The 23938-nt window shown below is 38.5% G+C and overlaps 1 protein-coding gene across 1 annotated transcript; it reads right to left on the reverse strand.

The window, feature by feature from the left end:
• Positions 1-1223: 1223 nt before the first annotated feature.
• kif3a (kinesin family member 3A) lies at positions 1224-16480 on the reverse strand. Its single transcript, XM_080900588.1, has 17 exons — positions 16312-16480; positions 15562-15835; positions 15262-15406; positions 14371-14455; positions 13976-14081; positions 13539-13678; positions 13217-13414; positions 12763-12937; positions 12566-12664; positions 9756-9912; positions 9479-9659; positions 8583-8693; positions 8238-8363; positions 3531-3584; positions 3358-3426; positions 3122-3252; positions 1224-2096 (listed from the first exon to the last, which is right to left on the reverse strand). Exons 1-17 carry the CDS (start codon positions 16315-16317, stop codon positions 2048-2050), a joined length of 2106 nt encoding a protein of 701 aa, XP_080756714.1. The 5' UTR covers positions 16318-16480; the 3' UTR covers positions 1224-2047.
• Between the last annotated feature and the right edge of the window lie 7458 nt (positions 16481-23938).

The raw sequence follows: 23938 nt of genomic DNA on the forward strand, positions 1-23938 counted from the left end.
TACATACAAAATGCTTTCTGGCGAGTTCATTTCCTCTGCGCTGAAGCCTAGCGTTGCTTCCAGCTGACGGCATGGCGATAACTCCTCCATCAAATTCAAAAGCAGTGTGCACATCCTTTTATCCCTTTCATCCCCGCTTTGCCCGATGATGTGCAGATTTTTAAGTCAGACAGTGGATCTGTACATGTGTCCCTGAAGTTATTTCATATTAAGAAATGACCTGAAAACAAATTGAATCACTGGAATTTTGTGCTATTGAAATATGGTATTTTAATGGTATTAAAATATGTGGAAATTTAGTGCAGTTTACACTAATGGACTATACTGGACTAGTGTAGAGCAGGATGTGGTGTTTAAGATCACTTTTTGATTAGATCTGTGGTTCTCAAACTGTGGGGCGGACCCCACTGCAAGTGCACTGACAACCATCTATAAATATGATGTAAAAATAATGTGAATAAATATGATTTATTTCTACAAGGAAACATGAGAGTTTGCTGATTCAGTTGCACTGATGACTTTCAGCTTTAAGTCTAAAACAAATTCTCTTATTTTTAATAAGATAGCCGATCATTGTTAGGTGTTGTAGCAAACCTTTTCGGCTTCTGAAATGGGGCGTGTAGTTTTACTCATAAGATTGTACCTTTGATACTGCCTGTGAGCTGGTAAGGAGCTGTGACAGCACATGAAATGCTGAATTCAGACGGTTAAATCCACAAAGAGCAGTAAACCTCAAGGCTGACAACAGAACAGATCAGCTGATCACAGCCTGCACAAAGAATACAAAAGATTCTCACAAATGAAGTTATCGATGGACCATTGTGCTGGGAATGCTCATGCAGATGATCAGGCGTGTGTAACATGTCCGATCATCTTTCATGTGTGGTGCCATCATGAAAAGAGGGATCAAGATCACTTCCACCTGTATTCTGGTTTGTCCCACAGGGGGATCAAAAGAGCAGGGGGCGGTGGGGATCCTTGGTAAATCACACCCTGAAAGTATTTGTGGGTAAAACTGTTCAGTAAAAAGTTGTTTTATGCAAAAGATAAAGAAAAAACAAATATGACATCAATTAGGTTAGTTTAGAAATTCATTCTGAAAGCCAGCTGAGCTGTTTCTGGTGTGGTGGTGTAATCATGATAATCTCTTCTAGTTTCTAACATTTTAATTCTGAAACACAAAGAGCATCCAGAATGTGAGATAAAACATGTGGAATAATTTAATAAATAACACCCCCCCCCCCAAAAAAAAAAACCAAAAACAAAAAAAAAACCCAGTGGTTTAGGGATTGTAAACAGTTGACAGTATGATAATACAGTATGATACCAAATAAAAGCCATTTTGCCTCTACTATAAAACACCATGAAATGAAATCATCTTCACAAAAATTCCTACTAGTGCATTATACTAAGGCATACCATATGCATGTAGTATCTCGTTATAATAATATAACACAGTGTCCTGACATCTGACAATAAAAAGATGACTTTCCTATTTTAGCTATTAGCAGTAAGAGTTGACTGACATGCATGCTCCTATGCTCCTTACCTACAGGAACGAGTATAAAGCAAACTTTTCGTGTATATAATTATTTAAATACTTTAACCTTTTACCCAAATGATTTCTGTGAAATTGCACACGCAATCAGAAATTAATCATAACACATTAATATCCGCACGAACCACTTAACACAAACCAGTTGGTCACATTGCAGGAAATCAGTTTAGAAGCTCACAGCTCTGTTTCTGTGAGTTTCTGTCAGGATTTAAGACATTTTCAAAAGAGAAATGTATATATTTATGGTTATGGTGCAGCTGAAAAATGTCCCAAAGCAACATAAAAATACCACAATACATATAACAGGTCCTCCAGGCCAAGAAGTCTAAAGTCCTATCACAGGTGCAACTCTTTTACATGTAAAACCGTATGAGTTATTTAAAGTATGCAGATAATCTTTTAGATAGTGTTTGGTCATAAACTGGACCAACAGCTTCTTTCAGGTAACACGAGAGTTGCAGTGCACTGGGGCTCTCCTCTGTGCTGTCATCACTGCAGAAGGGATTCGATCACAGCGTCTGGCTTTGCAGATCTTTTCCTGTGTGGAGATGGGTGTGCGATAAACGTTATCAAGCATTTCAAAGAGCTTTTCAGCCTGCTCAGTTCTCAGAAAAGCAGCATATCATGATATTGACTAACACCATCATGCTTACAGCTCATATCAAACTGCTATAAATACACTAATTATGAAGAGTTGCTAAATGTTTGAGTTCCCAAACGATATTCAGGAACTCAACGCTATATTTAAATTGATCACCCTGTTCTTCACTTGGACTGCATGCACTTCATATTCATGCAGTCGAACTCAAGAACAAAAAAACAAAAAAGATAAAACATAAGTAGAAATGTCACTGATCTACAAGTACACATGGAGATAACCAGCTCACTGTTTAACAAATTATTCTGAACCCTGCATCTAAAGAACCCATTTACACTTGATCTGTTTTTGCATCTAAGCTTAAACTAAAAAAACAAACAAAAAAAACAATCAGTTTGACCTGATTAGTACTTTAACTCTGCCTCAGTGTAACTACGTGAGGAAGATCTTCCTCTGTGATAACTGCAGCTGGGGTAACAGAAAAATTAAGTAGAAATCAACCATCTCTCTCCATGATAAGCAAGCGCAGGAACGCGATTGCAACAGTCAGCCAGGAGCAATAATCTGATCCAAATTCAGCACTAAGGGAATAAAAAGGCCAACATTAGAAAGAGGTGCAAGTTTGAATTTTGGTGTTGTTGGTTAATGGTAGCTATTAGCTGGCCTGTTAAAAAAAAAAAAAAAAAAATTATTGTGGAAGTTTTTTTTTTCCTTCCTTTTTTAACATTTCGGTCATTCATCTTGCAGACAAGATGCAGTCCAACCCATGCAAACCAAACTGGGTCAAATCACATTCAAGTACATTGTACATTCAAGTTCATATTTGTTAACTAAGAGGAAACAGAAGTGTATTACATACTGCTATGACAAATGTAGATGGGGGAGGAAAATGTGTGTGAACTACACAGGGGACAGGTAGTCAATATTAAAACACAAGGTACTGATTTGTGTAGAAAGCTCTCTACCTTCGCCCCGTCTTGGGACGGCCACTCTTGCTACTTTTAGAGGTCCTGGGCCTCTCTAGTTTCATCAGCGACTGCCGCATACTCTCCTCTGTGTAGGCTAGATACACATGAGACAGATCCACCTCAAATGGCTACAGTGACAAGGAGAAAAGAAAAGAGGTCAGAATTACAATGTAAAGAGAGAAAAAAAATCCACAACATCAATGATTACATAAAAACAACTTTCCACAACTCACATCTTTTTCTTTTTTGTCTGGAGCAGGGGTCTGTTTTCTCATGTTGTTGCCAGTGTAAGCCACACATTTCTAAAAGAGAGACAAATCACCAGAAAGAAGGAGTGAAACTCTTTAAACGGATGCTGATTAGACTGTGCACCAGTGTGTGAATTAGCTGTGCAAAGTGAGCTCACCAGCTGCCACTCTCCAATGTCCTCATTCCAGTGCACATAGTTCTCTATCATCTCCTACAAGCAAAACATGAGAGATTATCAGAAGCACTATCTGGAAGTTGAAGATGAGATATGTTGCATGGTGAGAAAACAGCAAAAGTAACATTTCTTTCTGCTTGTCAAAGAAAAACTGGTCAGCTGACAGTTTTGTAGGCTACTTGGAAGGCCATGCAACCTTCCTGTTTGCCTGCTTCTCAATGAAAATGTTTAATGCTGGTAGATGTTGCTTCCCATGTAAAAATGTAATCGTACAGGAAGCTCATTACTAATGTTTGAGTAAAGAAAGAAGCAGCTTTTCCAGTTTGTACATCTGAGTTTAAATGCATGTATGTCTACTAGATTTTGAATTGCACCACTTTTGAAATCTGTTATCTCTTTTCACATCTACTATGCACATATACACGACTTGGACAAAATACTTGGTAACCTACACACAACACCTACTAGAGCTGCTCGCCCATGGAAACCCATGCCTAGCTAGAGGCACATTAGTTTCTGTGATGTTATTACTGGCAGAGGAGGCTAGGAGCTCTACAGTTACTGGGTCATCAGAGCGTGTCGTGCCCTTTCAGCACTTGACGATCCTGGTCTGTGACGTTAATTGGTCTGCCACATTTTCATAAACCCCTCCAATTCAAGCTCAAAGTCTGCGCTTCAATCACATATTGATGGATTGAAAATTCACTGTTGTGGTGTACAGAGGCAAAGCTACAGAAATTATGTGTTTGTCAAACAAATTACAAACGCAGCTTTTTGTCTTCCTGCTGATGTGCGCACACATACTGTGAAGAGCACTATCGCACAGTCTATGTCTTTTTGTAGGTACTTTGGTAAAAACAAATTTGGCTTGTATATCTGTCACAACATCTCATTCAGCACTACAACATAGCTTTCTAACAACATCGTACTACGCAAACATCCTGTTTTAAATTAGTAGATAAACCTTAATAGCTTCTTCTCCTATGGATGTGTGTTGGCCAAAGTAAAGCTGATTAAATCTGACCCTGTGTTACTCTGTTTGCGGTCTACTCTACAACATCTTGCTTGGATGCTCTTCTTTTAATTTCCTGGGATATATGAAACAAAATTTAAATCTATGTTTGTAGATGTGAAAAATAATTATTTGGTCACAACAGTCACTCTGTTGCTGGTTGGCAAAATTCACAAAGGTCCAGCAGTAACAAATCCTCTCTCTTATTAACAAAGGCACAGATCTTTAGGAAAATGCTATTCATTACTGTCAGTGGCATGTCATTACAACTGACATCTTCCTACAAATACCATTTCCCCATTAATAATCGTTAATACCATATCAGGATTAAAGATTTACAGAAGTTCACTAATAATCAAAACTTTCATTATGTGGATCAAATATGTGGAATTTCTGGAAAAAAAACAACAACCAAAAAAGAAACAGAGGGGTTTGTTGCTACTGTGAGACTTTTGGTTGTTTTTTTAATCATTGTTAAAAACATTGGAAAAAAATATGGAAAGAACAACAATAACAATAGGGTTTTATTTAGAAAATGTGATATTTCTAAGTATATCCTTCAGTTTTTAATATGGCTTTTATTTTGAAAATCTCACACAATCTGATCATCTTGATAACTTCAAATAAATAATTGGCAGCTATAATTATCAAAGCTGACATTTTCAAGCATGTTGGTTAATTCCTGTAAGTAAAAGGAGGGGTCATTCAGCATACAAGACAAAAATTCATGCCTAAAGATTGAAAACTGTGGGCAGGTTAGAGACAATTGTTTTGATTCTAACATCTGACAGTTAATTAGTCCAATTCAGACCTACCATTACTTTGAGTAAGGGCAGATTTTCAAAACAAATTATTAATTAAAAATTATTAAATAATTCAGAAAGAGTAAAACACATGCACAAGGTGTCTGAACTGTGTCTCTATGACAAAAGATGTAGAGCAGGGGTAGGCAACCTTTCTGATGACGAGTGCCGTCTAAAATTTCCTCAGAAGTCAGTGTGTCATATGATTGCATTAGCAATAAATTTAATAACGCTCTATATTAACAGTTACACACTATATAGAACCACTTCATAGAATTATATTTGTTTGCAGATGTTTGCAGCTATCAGCGAATAGTTATCAGCTATTTTGAAACAAAAAAAAAAGACACTTTTTATCCATAACAAGAACTCCATAACAGCAAATGAACTGTACAACAGAAAATGCTATTTCCTCACAACAATGATAAGAAAAATAAACTGAGCCAATATGGCATGTTTGTTAATACAGGGATACACATGTTAATGTGATCTCTGGTCTCCCACTCAGAGACACAGGTCTTCAAGTGTCCAGCATTCAGACGGCTACCTGAGGACACTCTTCATGTGAGAGAAAATCTGCTCACACAGACATGCAGAGCCAAATACTGTCAATAAGGCCTCTGCAATGTTTTGAAGACAGTTAAACTTGTCAGGTAGTGATGTCCAGCAGGTGAAAATGCAGCTCCATGAACACGCACAGCTGTGGATTCCAGCTGCTTCGATGTTGCATTAACTGGCATTAACTCAGCCAGTTAATGCAAGACAAATCCAGCTGCTCATTAAAGCTTTCTGGTGTGATCAGAAAATAAAACATTGGTCCATACACCTGAAAGTCCCAAAAACGAGTCTGTATCCGTGTATTTCCATGGTGCTGATGCTGTGCTGAGCGGAAAGCTCCTGAAGCTTTTGAAGTGTCGGAATGTGGAAAGCTAACAACATCCCTCTCACCAGTAGGCTAAGTTATTTTTAGCCAATTACAAGTTGAATCTGGTAGTTGGGGTTGTTAGCTAAGATACCGTCATTAAGAAGTGGCACAACTAATATGTCTATGCAGCTCATTTCTGATGTGCACCGCTGGCGCGACCATTTATTTTTTAATGCACCTTCTCAGATTAATTCACTGCGTGTCTTGCCCAGGGCTGGACTGGGACAAAAAAAAAAAAAAAAACAAAAAAAAACAGCCCAGGCATTTTGACTAGAGACCGGCCCACCAGGTATTAAAGCTATAAAGCCTTTGAATGAAAACAAATGCTGTTGTGACAGTGATGTACAATCTTGTTGGTATATGTATGATTTCTATACATTTTACGTCAGATAAAAACTTTGGTTGTAAGCTTCAGATAATTATTTAATAACAGCCAGACATTTTAAATGAGAATAAGAAAGTTTTTCTTTGTGCCCCACCTTTCCCTGTAAATGCCCTGCCTGGCCCCCTAGCAAAACTTTGCTAGACCCGCCCCTGCACAGTTACCAACTGTCAGTTACATAGAAAAGGATGCTGGTGTTATTTGTCTCTCAGAAACAGTTCATAACTTCCCTTCAACTCATTCATGTCACCTAAAAGGTAAACCTGTTTCTCCATCACCTGTTCAGCTCTGATGATTCAGTAAGAACATCTCCTGGTTTCATCTTCATGTTTCCCTCTCACCACATATCCAAACCGACATCATGACCAGCAGCTTTTACGGCTGTGGCTCCAGCAAACATCAGCTGATACTAGAAATTAATATTAAATAAATTCTAACAACAGCTGATCAAGCTTGAACATGCTGCTGTTGTTTAGCGCGAAATCCAGCGGTTTCCTCTTTCTGGCGCAAAGTGGGCGATAAACAAACAAGAGAGAAAAGCCGATCAGCTGCTCATTGATCAGTTTCATGATTGAAGTAGCAACAGGAGAGGGAGGGGAGAGAATGAGAGGAGAAGATGCAGCTGACAGCATAAAGATAGAAAAACTCCAGCTTTGTGCCTTTTTCACTGTAGCTGAAGTACAGGACAAACTGTGTTCCTTTTCAGCTCAATACGAAACGCGTAATATTTTCTCTGAACACAGGACGATTCCGTCTTTTTACGGGATGGTTGGCAACTCTACTAACTAACCGTATGAATAAAATAAAGTTCACTATCAGTAACATCAAAGCACCCACCCAGCTGTATAGAAACTCTGTCGTGCTAGCTAGTATGCAGTACGAGTTATTGTAACTGACTGTAAAAAGTCAGCACAACGAAAATAAACTCCACCTAAACTTGGTTTATATCTGACCCAGATAGACTGCAAGTCATAACTTCTTACCTAAAGTTCAGTTCACCTGACACTCGGACCGGCCCCGCCTCTGGTCTCTCCTGTTGCCTCCCCTTTCTCTCATCCACCTGCTGGCCACCACTTGCTAATATTACTGAATCTGTGGAAGCTACGCCATATCCACCACCAAAAACTGAGTTATTTTTACACACCGGCCAGCATCTGGCCAATCTACTACCTTTCATTGTTTATACCGTTACAAAAACAAACAAACAAACAAAAAAAAATCATCGGCCCACCGAACAAATGCCCGGTATGCCCGATGGCCAGTCCAGCTATGGTCGTGCCATCACTTAACCCTGGCACGGGTGCCTAGGGTTGCCGACCCCTGATGTAGAGGAAGCAGAAGTAAAACAACAATAAATAAAGCCAACAACAATATAAAAACAACCCCACTCAATTCATGTCAGATTTAGATGATGTATGCTTAATGTGTGTATGTTTAAATAACAGGTAAATACAAGTATCAGATTAGCCTTGTAACTAAAGATGTCTAATATTACAGTACTTCTACTGTCATTGCGTTATCTGGACTTCTCTTAAAAGCCCACACATGCGCACGCACGCACACACACCTGGTATTCCTGGGGAATAAAGTTGTCTATGATGAGCATCTGGAGCCGGAGTTCTCGGCTCAGCTGGCGGATATTCTCGAGGAGGCCTTCGATTTCTCTGTGATGCTCTTGCTGCAGATCTGCCATCTAACCGATGAAAAACAACAATGCTAGCGGATCAGTTTCTGCTAAACTGATAATACATCTAGCCACAAAGAGCTATTTGATTAAATCTGAATATACATGCTGCATACACAATTAATAATAGCAATACTTTAGTGTCTCATAATGGTCACCCTTCTGTCCCGACAGGGAACAAGTCAAAGAATAATGATCATTTATGGTGCAACCCTTTGTTAAACTTACTTCAGATTTGGCAGCCATCAGCATGGTCCATACTTTCTTCAGCTTCTTGGTCTTTCCTTGAGCCTCTTCCTGCAGGCTAGTATACTTCTCTTCTATATCCAAACGTTCTTGCTGTTTTAAGAGGGACGAGGTTTGTGATTATGCACAATCAAGGTACTTTTGCAAGCTTTTGTTTGGGTTTACAAAAATATATTGTGTGTATGGTAAAGGACATTATACCATCGAGCTGCAAGCAGGAACAGCCACAAATAAACAGCAAAAAATCAAAATATCACTTTTAATAATAATAATAAGAAAAAAATAAAGCTTTCAAATATCTTTAATTCAGACATTAAACTAAAAGGACATGAGTTTCAACTTTTATCTGAACATCGATCATAATCAATTTGCACATGAAAGTGTGTAGTATTAACTTCTAACCATATTTCCAACCACAGTGATGCAATAATTTCTCTAAAAAACAAGCAATGTAACTGTCAGCATATCCTGTCATCTCAGTGAAGCACGACAGGATAATGGTTAGCTATGAGTGGCAAAAGAGTCGCAATTTTTTGAAGCAAAATGTTGCCCAAAAATAAACAAAAAAACTAAAACAAATTGTAAAACTATTAATTTAGCTGGTTTTTTTTAAAACCACTGGTCAGCAAGCAAACAAAACATACATACATGAGATATTCTCTCCAGGGTAGCTGACAGATATGGGTTACAGGTTTAATTTCCGAATGTATGTGTTGCTTTATTGTGGTTACAATGTGGTACAACAGGTAAAGAAGAATTTCCCAAGTGGTAATGCTGATTCATTATTGTGACATTACCGTCAACAGCGTGACTATCAGCTGCCAAACTTAGGAAAGGATGAGATAATGCGTGGATTCAGTGACGTTATTTATCCGTACCTCTTTTTCCTCCAGTTCCTTCCGCAGCTGCTCTGCTCTCTTGCGACGCTCTTCGAGTTCATTGTTGGACTCCTCCAAAAGCTTCTCCTGCTCCTCAGCTTTGGCCAAGAGGTCCACCCCACCCACAATCACCTTCTTTTCTAAAGCCGACAATTTCTCTAGCAGGAGGTGATGCTCCTGCCTGACATTTTAAAAGGCCCACCAATTACCAAAATTAGCAAATACCACAAATGATTTTTAATCAAAAATAGAATTTATTTTCTCTTTATTGACTCACTGGGCTTTAAGAAGGTCCTTCTCCCTCTTCTCAAGCTCTGCTCTTGCCTTGTTCCTCTCCTCCTCCTCCATGTCTAGCTTGGCCTCCAAAGCCTTTCTTTCCTCTTCAATCTTTGCCTGCATCTCCACCATCTTGTCTGGGGAAACCTTCTTCCTTCCTGAACAGACACACATAGGACAGCAAAGAGCCTTAGTGGTTGTTTAACAAGCACTTGTCACTGTATAGGTATTGGATCATTTAAAGGCAGATTCATTCCTCTTTAACAATCAGCATTAGTATTATTTAATCTGTGCAGTTTCTGAGCAAACCTGTTGGTCTTCTGAATGAGTCCTTATAAAGGGAATGCTAGTAGGATCCATGTGCATATGTTTCTAGCTTGCTAGTGCACAGTATTAAATAATCAAAGTTAGTATATGCAAAACCTATGAATAAGGGAAACTATAAGAAATGCGAGGATGATATGGTGCTTATGAAAAGAGTAAGTATTAAGGGTGGCAGTCAGACAATGGACAAACAGAAAAATGCTAGCAGTGCTTATACAATCAGCAGTTATCCAATCGGTTAGTGAAAAGCTACTAAAGCACGTGTTGGCAATCTTGATCATTTTAAGTGAGCAAAAAACATTGTTTGTAAAGGACAGTTTGACCATGTAGACTCTTACACCAACCTCTTTCTTCTTCAATTAAGAGGTGTATAGCAAGTCAGACAGGCATCATTTGCACCAAAAGGAGGAGAAAGAAAGAGCAACACATTACAGAGTGATTCGGAAAGTCTTACATCTCTATAAATTGAAACAAAATTATATATATATATATATATATATATATATATATATATATATAAATAAAAATGCTGATGAGATGAGAGGCATCTTTTAGTGATGCCAGTCATAAGACACACAGGAAAGAAAAAAAAACCCATAATGAAACATAATGTGGGTGAATTAGGTCTTAAAGAAATCACAATTTGAGCAGGTATAAAGTGAGGATATTGAACTGTCATGCACAAAAACTGATCATTCGGGTCATCTGTAAAGAAGAATAATAGAAAATATTCTTCAGATAACATCAACCTTTCACAAAGAGTTGTCCAGCTGGGCAGATACCCCAAATTAATGGACTGAGTGGATTCAGGAATCTGCAGCATGAGCACCTTCATTCAACGGACAAACTTGCAATCAGTTTTATGGAAACCCTAACAAGGCCTGGGAGATGACAATGAAGGTGTGTGGAGCAGTCGGGAAGCGGGATTACGCTGTGAGCCTACAGGAGTGGCAGTGTGTCAAGGATAGTACAAAGCCCCTTTTCACACATGTCCTGTAATTCACAAACACAATGTAGAATTACCAAACTAGGATCAACACCCCAAAAGATTGCATGCTTCCTTGTAATCCAGCAATGCAATCCTGATGCTAATTGTAAATATAATAACAAAAGAAAAAATAAAGGGGTTTAAGGCTTTCTCCATTACATCAACTGATCAAGGCTTTTAACAAACAAAGAGGACATTAAAAATATATATGAATTTTCACTAAAAATAGTGAAAATTGAGAAAATCTTCAGAACCCAGACAACTGCAATAACCACAGTGAAAAATAGTAACAGGTAACTAGGTAAGCTGACCACTAAAGAGGAAATGCAGCAAATTACTTGAGTCATTGACGGGACATCGAGGCCTTAGGAAATCCCCTAAAGAAAACCACCTACATCCACGGCATGAAGAAAAAAAAATTCTGTCTTTATTAGACATGAGGTTGGTATTCAGCTTTCATTCATGCTCTTTTACAGAGCATAACAAGAAAAACTATAAACAGCATACAAGCCATCGTTTAATCTTTATTTTAATCCCCATTCGAAGAGTTGCAACAAGCTAATTAGGAAATACGGAGGGCAAAAAACTTTAAAAAACTAGAAATATAGACTATATAATTACGGATCATATTTACTTTACTGTGAAACTGCTTAGGAGCATCTGTCTAAAAAGGTTACATTGTTTGGGGAAACTAAAATGGGAACAAGACTTGTCAAAGAACTGCGTCTAGTATTCATGAAAGCAAACAGCCAATAAAGCGCAAAAGTACACGGCACAGCAAATGTATCTGTCTCATGTGTGAAAAGGGCTTAAATTTGTAGGCAGGTGGGTTGGTGAGCAGAGTGCTGCTCTAACTCACTATTCTGAGGTTTGTCCTCAGTGGACAGTGGCACTGCGGAGGTGCAGTCACAATTTGAACTGATGTTGTCTGTAAAGGAAAAGAGGAAGTACTATACCCAACAAAGCCCACAATGAGAAATAAAAAAAGAGAGATAAGGTCTAGCAGCGTTTGTTTTGCAGTTTGCGGGTATATCAACTGCAGCTCTGTAATGTGCACATATGCATATAAACAAACATAGCAGACGAGCTTACTCACAGCATACGGACAGTTTGGCTGCTATTAATTTAGAATAGCTTCATACTATATCAAGTAGAAAAGTCCCAACTGAAAAATATGCACACACATCAATTTGAGATAAAAAAAAAAAAAAAAAAAATAGAACAAAGCATCAAGAAAACATCCAGCACTGCAACACATACCGAATTCATGAGTATTTAACACCTACTTTTTAAAAAAAGAAGGTGAGAATACCAGGGAAACTAAGAGGTCTTATGTTTAAGGAAGACTGTGAACATTCAAGCAGCATCAAAGCAACCTCAGTGCTGACTCATAATAGAATGATGACAGTGATAAGGCCTAAAACATCTCTTATGCAGAGCATCACTGTAAGCAGATTTAAGGTTGAACGATCTATGTGCTCATTCACAACTGTTTTTACCTCTTCTTCTCCTTCGACCATCTCCTGCCACCCCTCCTTCATCGTCACCTTCATCCATCTCCTCTGATGCACTGCCATCAGAGCCAGAGATCTCTTCACCTAGATGCGTCACAAAGTGGCATTTCACAAAGACGTGGCGTTAAAAATTATATGCAAATCAAAAAGTGCAATGATTTCTTCAAGCTCTGGTTTTTTACCTTCTTCCAGCTTTTTCTTGAGCTCCTCGATCTCTTTCTGAAACTGACGCAGCAGGGCATCTTTAGGATCCTCGTTGATCCTGGCTTTGTTTTTGATGTTTTTAGCCCTATTGGCATAGCGAAGGGTACTGATGGTCTCATCATAGTTGTAGTCTGCAGGTCCTATATTTGCACACTGGAGGGAATTAAAGTGTTGCATTTAAAGAAGTGAGGCAAAAACTTTCAATTCAACATTTAAAATACTGTAAAAATCCCCCTCAATTTAAGGGTTAGTTGGCTTTTTAGTTAGGTCAGGAGTTAGTTGTTTTGTGGTGTTACAGCAAAACAGATCACCCAAAGTATTTTTCAAAAACACATCTATGGTTTAAGCAAGAATTCAAGGTTTCTCTAATTATAATAAATCCTTCCATCCTTGCAAAGACAACAGCACGCTGCTTCCCAAATTTAGCAGTACCATCATTGTTTTGGAGTTTCCACCGAGTGAATCCTGGAGTAGTCGGGTCAGTTTTGAGTTCCTGTAGGGAACGTGAGTGCTCTTGCCATCCACCAGGGCTGAGATGACATTACCCAGCGTGGAGAGAGACAGATTTATCTTTGTTGCTTCCTTTAAACGCTGACCTGTGGCTCCAGTCTTGCCCTGTCTTTCTGAGCCCTGTAAGTAGTGAAAGTCTATATTTAATTAATGGCAGTGAGGTATATCATGGACTGTAAGAATATAGTACATACACCCAATATCAATATCATCTCCTTTAGTTTAGTAGTACAAGAGTACATACCGCAAGGTCAACCAGATGAAGTTTTCCCATGCGCACATGCTGGTTGCCGTCTACGCCCTTCTCGCTGCACTCGATGGTGATGGTAAAAATAGCATGAGAGCGCGAGCTATGTTCATTCATGTTTGTGGCTCCAACAGACCCTAAAAATACCACAATAGGGTTTGACCAGACAATATAATTACGGTGATTGATTCAGTAACATTAAAACAGAACCTGAAATTAAAACTTTGAAAATGTTATTTTTGCATATTTCCCCATTTACTCTTTAGCAGTCACCATTTTCCATTTACTACAAGTAGGGTGAGAGCCTTTTACTCTGACGTGTGGTTTTTTTTTTTTAATCACAAGAGATAAATATCTCAGTTAGGAGGAATGAAGATCAGCATTTAGCTTTGTGGCATCTATTTCACTTTCAGTACTGCCTGTGTTCTGCTTACGGTTTTTGTGGCCCAGTGTCATGATCCTGTCCATGTCATCAGCATTGTTCACGACGTAACCAGACAGGTCTTTTATGTACACGCCAACATCTGGTCTTTCTTTCACCTGTCATAAAAAAAAAAAATCAACACCATAATGTTGAAAAGCTGCTGTCAGAAATACACTAGCAAAACACTGAACATAATCAAATTAATTTAGCCATCTTCTGGAAGGTTTCAGTTCAATTCTATTCTATTTAAAAATCACAACAGTCGCCTCAAGGCACTTTATATTGCAAGGTATAGACCGTGCAATAATATACTATAGTCATATATGGATAAGACTATAGTGTCCTTAATGCCAACTTTATCCGAACCGCTTTGTTAAAAGTTACTCATTGTAAATGCAGTGTTACCTCTAGCCTCTGCAGCTGGTCCTTTCCCAACAAATCCCGCACCTCTTCGTTGTAAATCTCCAGGTATGAAACACGAACTAAAAACCTGTGGAAGGTAAGTGCAAATCAGACACTCACTAAGACTTCAAACTGTAAATTGTAAATATTTTACCTGTAACAGTTTAGGTCAAAACCTTTAAGAGCTCTGTTTAGAGCCCTTAAAGGTTTGGAGCCTTTAAATAATTTGAATTTAAAAAAATCGCCTGAGCCAAGGTGTGAAACTGGGTGTGGCTCAGGCGATTAGAGGATCATCAGGGGGTCCTTTTGTCCCTCTGTGGGGGGTTACTCCCACTAGGTTATATCTGGGACTCTCCACCATTTGACCTTAGAACTGAAGAAGCTTCTCGGATGAGAGGTGAAACGTCTTCAAGCAACTTAAAGAAGTCCAGACGCTTTTCTTTGCAAGCTCCTTTGATCAACACTTGAGGATAAACATCGCACTTCACCAAAGACTGAGTTTATGTGAAGCCAGTTACAGACATCCTCATTACACCTTTGACATACACTACTGTGGCTTCTTGACAGCCACAATTTATAACAAGGCTTCAGCTAACCATAAATGGATCAAATGAAAGGGCAGTTGAATCTCTTAGGTTGTGTGTCAGGTCTATACTAGTTGCCAGGTTTTTGGCTAACAGCTGTTTGGGAATCACCTTGCTGGTGCAAAAATACTATTTTATGCCTGTCAAACAGTGTTATCTTTGGCTTTTGCGTAGACTAAAGAAATGGAAACAAACTATGCATTTTAGTGACAATGCTGCTACTAACAAAAGTCCTAAAGATGTAACTTGTTCTTTGCCAAGTTGTCTGCAATTGACTGGATCAATTGTGTGTAACTGATTGTGGTCTTACCTTGTGTCACCCTCTGCCTTGGCAATGTGCCCAAAAATATGAGCAAAGGAATTTGGGATTATCCCTCTGAGCCCTGGCACCGCTCTCACACCCTCCATTGTGAAAGTTTTTCCTGTGCCAGTCTGCCCATATGCAAAGATTGTGCCTGAAATGGACAGAAGAAAATAAAAATCATTACTTCAAATAATGCATGTGGAAAATAAGAAAGAAGAAAAAAATGCAAAGTTTACAATCCAATAAAGAGAACAGCAATGGTTTCTTAATTTGAAAAAGCAATGTGTGTAGTCGCATTAAATATACCATTGTAACCCTCTAACACTGAGTCAATGATGGGGCGGGCTGTGAGATTGTAGACATCCAGCTGTTTACTGTCAGGACCAAAAACAGTGTCAAAAGTAAAGGTCTTGGGAGGTTCGTGGGGGGTCTCCAGCTTGTTGACTGTGATGGTCCCACGCATCTCATCCACTATGACGGCCTGTTTGTGGCCCATCGTCGTCTCTTTCTGGTTGAGGGGACGACATCTCACCACGACCTTAACGTTATCGCTGACCTCCTGCTTCTCAACCTTATGGCTCTGAAAAAAAAAAGGACCACAATACCATAATAAAGACAGTTATTTCTAGTACGTAGCAATAACTTTTATTTTACGAACATGGATATAAGGGCAGAGCTGTCAGGTCGATTCAGTGGAGCTAGTTTATTAGTTTGGACTAAATCTGAGGGTAACATTTGTAGAAGCTAGCTAACGGTGAGGTTATGCTTGAGTTACCTGCTTTGCATTTGCCGCTAGCTTTTTTTGCTATGCAAAAATACGCTTGGACTAGTAACATAAATGACAATGCTAGCTAGCAAGCACCACTCAAGAACACCAAATCTGAGGTGACACGCAAAACCCAACGTCGGAAGAATGAGTCTGCGGGGTTTTTTGTATCCTACAGCAACAACAACGGCTAGGTTAGCTGTGCTAACCGGTTAGCATCACATCAGCAGAGGAAGGGAGGAACCCAGTTTGCAAACAAAACAAAAATGCAAACATGCGTGGGGACTTACCGGCATAGTGATAAGGCCGAAATGCAATTACAGTGCACGTGTAGTAACAGTAAAATATTTTCAAGCCTTTGTTCATTTGACTCTACGTTATCCGAAGCATTAAAATACCAAAGCTATGCCCATATTACCAGAATCTCACAACCGATCGCTTGTTGTTAGGTCTGCTTGCGCATGCGCTAACCGGTCGTCACTGGCTCAGTCAGCTGCAGTTTAATATTAAATGACATCGAGAATTTAATGTTACGGAGACAAGTACAGGTGGAAAGTATTGGGAAATATTTTGTTATAGAGTGATTCACTACACACACACACACACACACACACACACACACACACACACACACACACACACACACACGTCTTTATATCTTTGAATAATACCATCTGCTTGCCCAGCAATGTTCCCTCTAATTTTTCATGTGTCTAAGCGAACACACAAACTCCCTGAGAGGACACTTGGATCACTGTGAGCAACAGCAGACGAGTGCACTGTGGTCACGCCAGCATCGAATCCATCCAAGTTACATGGTTTATTAAAATAATCAAATTACAACATTTACGTTAGACTATACTTTAACCCACTTACAATGAAAATTTAAAAAAAAATATTGTTCATGACCTGTGCAGTTTGTTAACACTATTGGAAGTAAAAATAATAATAACTTGTACTCCAATTTTGAAAACACAACTTTCTTTTCTTTTTTTTTTCTTTTTTTTATAAAGCTCTGACTTGTATTATGAGTATGAGTCTGTGGTCTGGGAGAGAGTCCTGTAACTCTCTGTCTGCAAAATACAGTATATAATGACCAATGTTGGGCAATTATTTATATAGTTACTTCTTCAAAAAAGTAAAAAGTTTTTTGCAGCTGTTTACCTAAAAAGCATCCAAGGCAGTTTTTTAAATAAACATTTCAAACTATTTACAGAACAATCATCTGTTCTGCATCAAATTTGATGCCACACAAATTATTTGTGCCACTCCAAAAAATAATTTCTGTCCACTATGAGATAAAGGAGAACAACAGCCTGATACCTGCAGGCCTGACAACAGGAGATGTATCACTCCTGTAACACCTGTAACATTCAGCAGTCGCCTCATTGTTCTGACACACACAACAAAACTACTGACTACACTACACACTAACTACACAAGATTTGCGCTAAACGTCGCAAATCTCTCACATTTCAAAACACCACCATCACTCCTAAAACTTCCCTCTTCCTAAACAACTAAATGCCTTGTTGCCATATCATTTTTTGATTGGAGCGTTTTCCTCATACGCCGTTTTTCTTCCACAGTAAATATAAACAATGATAATATTCAGGAAGAAAACCAAACATTGCATATTTTTTTTTTATCATAACTCTGGTTTTACGTGGCCTATCAACACAATTTAAAAACTGGTATACAGGGAGTGCAGAATTATTAGGCAAATGAGTATTTTGTCCACATCATCCTCTTCATGCATGTTGTCTTACTCCAAGCTGTATAGGCTTGAAAGCCTACTAACAATTAAGCATAATAGGTGATGTGCATCTCTGTAATGAGAAGGGGTGTGGTCTAATGACATCAACACCCTATATCAGGTGTGCATAATTATTAGGCAACGTCCTTTCCTTTGGCAAAATAGGTCAAAAGAAGGACTTGACAGGCTCAGAAAAGTCAAAAATAGTGAGATATCTTGCAGAGGGATGCAGCAGTCTCAAAATTGCAAAGCTTCTGAAGCGTGATCATCGAACAATCAAGCGTTTCAAAAATAGTCAACAGGGTCGCAAGAAGCGTGTGGAAAAACCAAGGCGCAAAATAACTGCCCATGAACTGAGAAAAGTCAAGTGTGCAGCTGCCAAGATGCCACTTGCCACCAGTTTGGCCATATTTCAGAGCTGCAACATCACTGGAGTGCCCAAAAGCACAAGGTGTGCAATACTCAGAGACATGGCCAAGCTAAGAAAGGCTGAAAGACGACCACCACTGAACAAGACACACAAGCTGAAACGTCAAGACTGGGCCAAGAAATATCTCAAGACTGATTTTTCTAAGGTTTTATGGACTGATGAAATGAGAGTGAGTCTTGATGGGCCAGATGGATGGGCCCGTGGCTGGATTGGTAAAGGGCAGAGAGCTCCAGTCCGACTCAGACGCCAGCAAGGTGGAGGTGGAGTACTGGTTTGGGCTGGTATCATCAAAGATGAGCTTGTGGGGCCTTTTCGGGTTGAGGATGGAGTCAAGCTCAACTCCCAGTCCTACTGCCAGTTTCTGGAAGACACCTTCTTCAAGCAGTGGTACAGGAAGAAGTCTGCATCCTTCAAGAAAAACATGATTTTCATGCAGGACAATGCTCCATCACACGCGTCCAAGTACTCCACAGCGTGGCTGGCAAGAAAGGGTATAAAAGAAGAAAAACTAATGACATGGCCACCTTGTTCACCTGATCTGAACCCCATTGAGAACCTGTGGTCCATCATCAAATGTGAGATTTACAAGGAGGGAAAACAGTACACCTCTCTGAACAGTGTCTGGGAGACTGTGGTTGCTGCTGCACGCAATGTTGATGGTGAACAGATCAAAACACTGACAGAATCCATGGATGGCAGGCTTTTGAGTGTCCTTGCAAAGAAAGGTGGCTATATTGGTCGCTGATTTGTTTTTGTTTTGTTTTTGAATGTCAGAAATGTATATTTGTGAATGTGGAGATGTTATATTGGTTTCACTGGTAAAAATAAATAATTGAAATGGGTATATATTTGTTTTTTGTTAAGTTGCCTAATAATTATGCACAGTAATAGTCACCTGCACACACAGATATCCCCCTAAAATAGCTAAAACTAAAAACAAACTAAAAACTACTTCCAAAAACATTCCGCTTTGATATTAATGAGTTTTTTGGGTTCATTGAGAACATGGTTGTTGTTCAATAATAAAATTATTCCTCAAAAATACAACTTGCCTAATAATTCTGCACTCCCTGTAAAGTCCACACTTTTTCCGTCAATTGTTCCGTCTGTCCTGCTCACATCTCCAATGGTTGTACACGTTGTCATTAACGTAGATTCACTCCACATCAGCCGCTTTGCTAGCTAAAACACCGGTGTCGGCACATAAGGACGCTGTCATAGCCTGTCAATACGAATGTGAATCGCATCATTGGCTGGACTATGGGATAAGGTGGCATCGTTCTAATCCCATACGGGAGCAGCCATTCACTTACTGACTAACACTGCAAAACAGAATTGTTAAAGTTTTAATTTTAATTTCAATTCAGGTTAGATTTTTTTTTGTGCGCAACGCAGATTTTCTGTGCGGAGAGACCGTGCCAGCAGTGCGCAATTGCGCACGCGCGCAGTTTAGAGGGAACATTGTGCCCAGTATCAGCTTACACTTCATCTATAATATGGAAGAAACTGGCTACATTGTATACATATATTTGGGCAAATAGTGCATAAATTTCCCTTTGTGCAGTAATGTCCTCACTGTTTTGGAGGGTAATAAGTTGTCAGGAGTGGGTACTGAGATAGGCCTTCCAGGCTATAAAAGCAGGTCCAGATAAACTGCTCATGGATCTATCTTACATGCCACTAGGCATTAACCCTGTGTGGTGTTTGTATTTGTTACATTTTTAATTTTACATTTGTTGTATATGTTAGTATTTTTTTTTTATTAGAAAATGGCCATGTCTGTGTCAGCAGTAAAATCAAGGCTTTAAATTTCCCTAACCCTAACCCAAGTTTTTTGGGACACAAGATAGTGTCTAATTTTTGCTTGGTTATTACATTGTTAGGATAGTAATAGTAGCGCTATTTTTTGTTTGGTTTGCAAACATATTAAATTCTTTTAGGATAAGTAGAGCCGCATAAATGTCCCTTTGGTAGACTTAGGTAGGCAAACCAAGCTGTTTTTCAATTTAATGTGGCAAAGAACATAGCCAAAGATAATGTTTGGGAAGTATTTCCCTATTTACCAGAGAGATACCATTTTATGGTTGCCCTTTATGCCAGTGGAATCAGTGTATCTGCCTGAAGACTGGGGCTGAAACTAGTCTGGAATGGTTAGCTCATTAGTTGGGCCTTTTACTTCACCTTTGAATTTTCAGAAGTAAATACACTGGTATTTGTCCATGGGTTTATGGCCTTACAAAATCTATGGCTAGTCTTTAAGAAACATGCTATATGATATGTTGGTATTCAGTTAGTTAAGCAATGTTACGTACAAAATTTTTCTTGCCAAGGGCTAATTTGCAAACCCAGTCCTTGGTTGGACTTTTTTTAAATTTAATTTTTATTTAACCTAAATTGCCCTAGTGCCAAATTGTTTATTAATAGTGTCAACTAAATACATATGCTGGAACAGGCAACATACTTATTTGGCTCCAAAAATGAGGGAAAATAGTTGGGAGAAATGGTGTTGTTATATTTTGGCCTTGAGGACTCTTAACACTTTGGAGAGTAGCCTTTTCATGTCCATATGTAGAATATATTTGTTTCTTCTTCAAAATATGCAATTCTGATTAGACTCTTGCATTATCCTATGAACTCTTGTTCTGTATTTTTGTAATGTGGATAAATTATAAATGATAAATAAAGAAATTATATATACATTTGTATATTTATATAATTTGTGCTGTAGATTTCCACTACATCCTGGGTCAAATTTGACATTTCCTTCAATTATAAAATATAAAATTCGATTTATTTAGTGTATGCATACATGTCCATGTTATTGTTTAGTCAGAGATTTTACTCATATATTGGGGTTACTACATTTGCTAGGAAATGTGATGATGTCAGAGGATGAGCAGCATTATCATAGATGTCAGCTTCAATCAGGCGTAATGAAAGTTTTTGGGTGAAAATTGCTAACATGATACGATGCTTGTATAAGGTGTTAGGTGCACAGCTAGGGAACATGAGAACCTAGTCTCTGATATAGATTAAAAAAAAAAAAACTTCCGGTCTTAATATCTGTGTTCCCATCTTTGTTGCTCAAAATCAGATTGTGGAGGTTGTCTTTCTATGTGAGCTCTGCAACACACTGGTGAACTTTCTAGGGTATACCCCACCTCTTACCTTTTGACAGCTGGGATACACTTCAGTTTCCCCAAGAGCCTGAACTAGATAAGAAGAAAAAATGGATGGATTACTGATTGTGTAGGTATTTTTTACAGACAAACAAATATAGATTTTGTGTGGTATCATCTAAACTATGATCTAACTATCATAAACTGACACTTTGCTCAGTCCTAAAATGGAAAATTACCTAATTGACAGTCTATCCTATGTCAACAGTGGAAATTTCCTTTAGCCCTAAAACAAAATTGCTATCATGCACAGTCTATCCTGTGTCATCAGTGGAGAATTCTTACATTCAGTTTATTTTAGTCTACCCTATATGAAATTCACTGACACTGATGTAAATCCCAGAGCAGAAATTTCTGATTACATCATATCCTCAGCATTTGTGTCATATTGACAATAGTGCAATGCTTTGTGTGGTAAAAATGACTAAACAACTGCTACACCAACACGAAGAAATACATTGTGATTCTATACAATTTGAACAGGATAAAGTGGAAGAAGATGGATGGATGGATGGTAAGTAAATAAGTAGATAAGTAAATAAATAAAAAGTAGATACTGTTGGAGCATTTTACACAACTGTGTGTTCTGACTCAAAATCAATCAGCAGTCTATAAAAACTACTATGACTAAAAAGTAAATACACTTTTTCTGTTTGCTGACATCATTTGACAGTCATATGGTTACTTCATTAGCCTTGTGTCATTAAGTGAAGTCCCTCACATTATTTTTCTTTGAATAGAGTTCAGAAGTTCTTGTTTTTCTATCTCTATTTTCATCTCTTTTGTGGTTGCTCTAGCTGTTGTTGCAAGAACTGACATGCATGTTGCCTCCACCATGGTTTAAATCCTGCAGTGGTTTTTTTTTCTTTTTTTGCTCAAAAATGATCAGACTTTAAACTTTGAAGAAAATTTAACTCAGAAGGAACACAAAAAGTGCACCTTTGATGCTGCAGCTCACCACCAGCCTTCTGCTGTGAAGTCAGTGTGGTGTGTATAATCCATATATAATCTATTTTGTCTGACCTCTAGCACATTTCTGTTTAGAGAAATGCAGTTTTGTTATTACTGTTTGTTGCCACAGACTGCTAGTTGTCTGTGCATGTCTTCTAGAATCAGTGTTTCTGCGAGGTGCGTGTTTATTTTTAACCAACTGTTGAAAGCTTATCAGGGCTATACATGGCAATTTCCTGGACATTGATACTAGAAAACACTGTCCAAAACACTGCTCCTGAACTGTACATGTATGGTTTTTGTCCAGATATCATATTTTTAGCTGTATTAAAATAGTAGACAGTTGAAATATTCGCTCATCGACTCAGTATTTGCTTTTTATTTTTCAGAGTAAGATACATTTTGAAAAATAAATAAATAAAACAATTTGTTAAGCACCACCTCATCTTTTCCGCCTGACCTCTTTATTTGTCTTTCACTTTCTATTGACCAAAAATGAAAATTCAGTGATAACTTGTGCTCGGTACATGGGTATATCTTCTGCAAGACATCTTCTGTGCTGTAGCTCGGCGATAGAAAAAAAGTAGAGAACAAGAATCTTTCTGCTGCTTTCTAACGGTTATCCAGGAAGTGAATATGAAGAGCATGCATTTTACTTGACTTAAACCAAGAACAAAGATCCACCTCCCTTGCCCATAAAATTCAGTCATAAAAGAAACCTGCACAGCAACAACGATCATGAGGACCTGCTGCAGGAGCAGATGGTTTGTGCAAAAGTTAGCCTGTGCTGTTGCCGTATTTTTAAAACAGTAAATACATAGAAAATTTATGAAACAGCTGCAAATAGCTTTTTTAAAATGCCTTTTAAAGCTTGCCTCACAGCAAGAGGTTTGAATCCACCATCTGGCTGGGTCCTATCTGGAGTTTGCATGTTCTCCTTGTGTCTGCATGAGTCTTCTCTGGTTAGTCCAACTTCCTCCCACAATCTACAGACATACAGCTCGTGGGGTTAGGTTAACTGGTAGATTTCCATTATATCATGAATCAAAATGGGCATTTCCTTCAACTATAAAATGGAAAATTGTGTGCACTTACTATATGAGTACATATGCATGCTGCTCTATTGGTTAGTCAAAGATTTTACTCATATGTTGGGCTGCTACAGTTGCTAGGGAGTGTGATGATGTCAGAGGATGGATGTCAGCTTCAATCAGGCATGATGAAAGTTTAGCATGATATGATTCTTTTATAAGGGCTTAGGTGCACAGCTCCTACAAATAGGTCATTTTACCCCATAAATAAGTGGTTGCAAGGGAACACGAGGTCCTAATATCTAATATAGATAAGAACCTTCCGGTTGTTTTCTGTGTTAGCCCTGCAACAGGCTGGCGACTTTAGTTTTGAGTTTACTAGTGTCACATCCGAGACCAGAATTTTTATTTTATTTTATCAGTCTCTAAAACAGTTTATAGTGTTGCTGTGCAGAACTTTGAATGGGGAGAGGATGACTCACTTTGTTAAATGCTTGTTGCCTTAAAATCTCAGAAGCAAAGAGAAGAATCTAAAAAATTGAGAGAGGGGCTTGTCTCTGCTTTTTCCCC

The sequence above is a fragment of the Rhamphochromis sp. 'chilingali' genome, assembly GCF_963969265.1.
Source record: "Rhamphochromis sp. 'chilingali' genome assembly, chromosome: 13".
NCBI classification, from domain to species: domain Eukaryota; kingdom Metazoa; phylum Chordata; class Actinopteri; order Cichliformes; family Cichlidae; genus Rhamphochromis; species Rhamphochromis sp. 'chilingali'.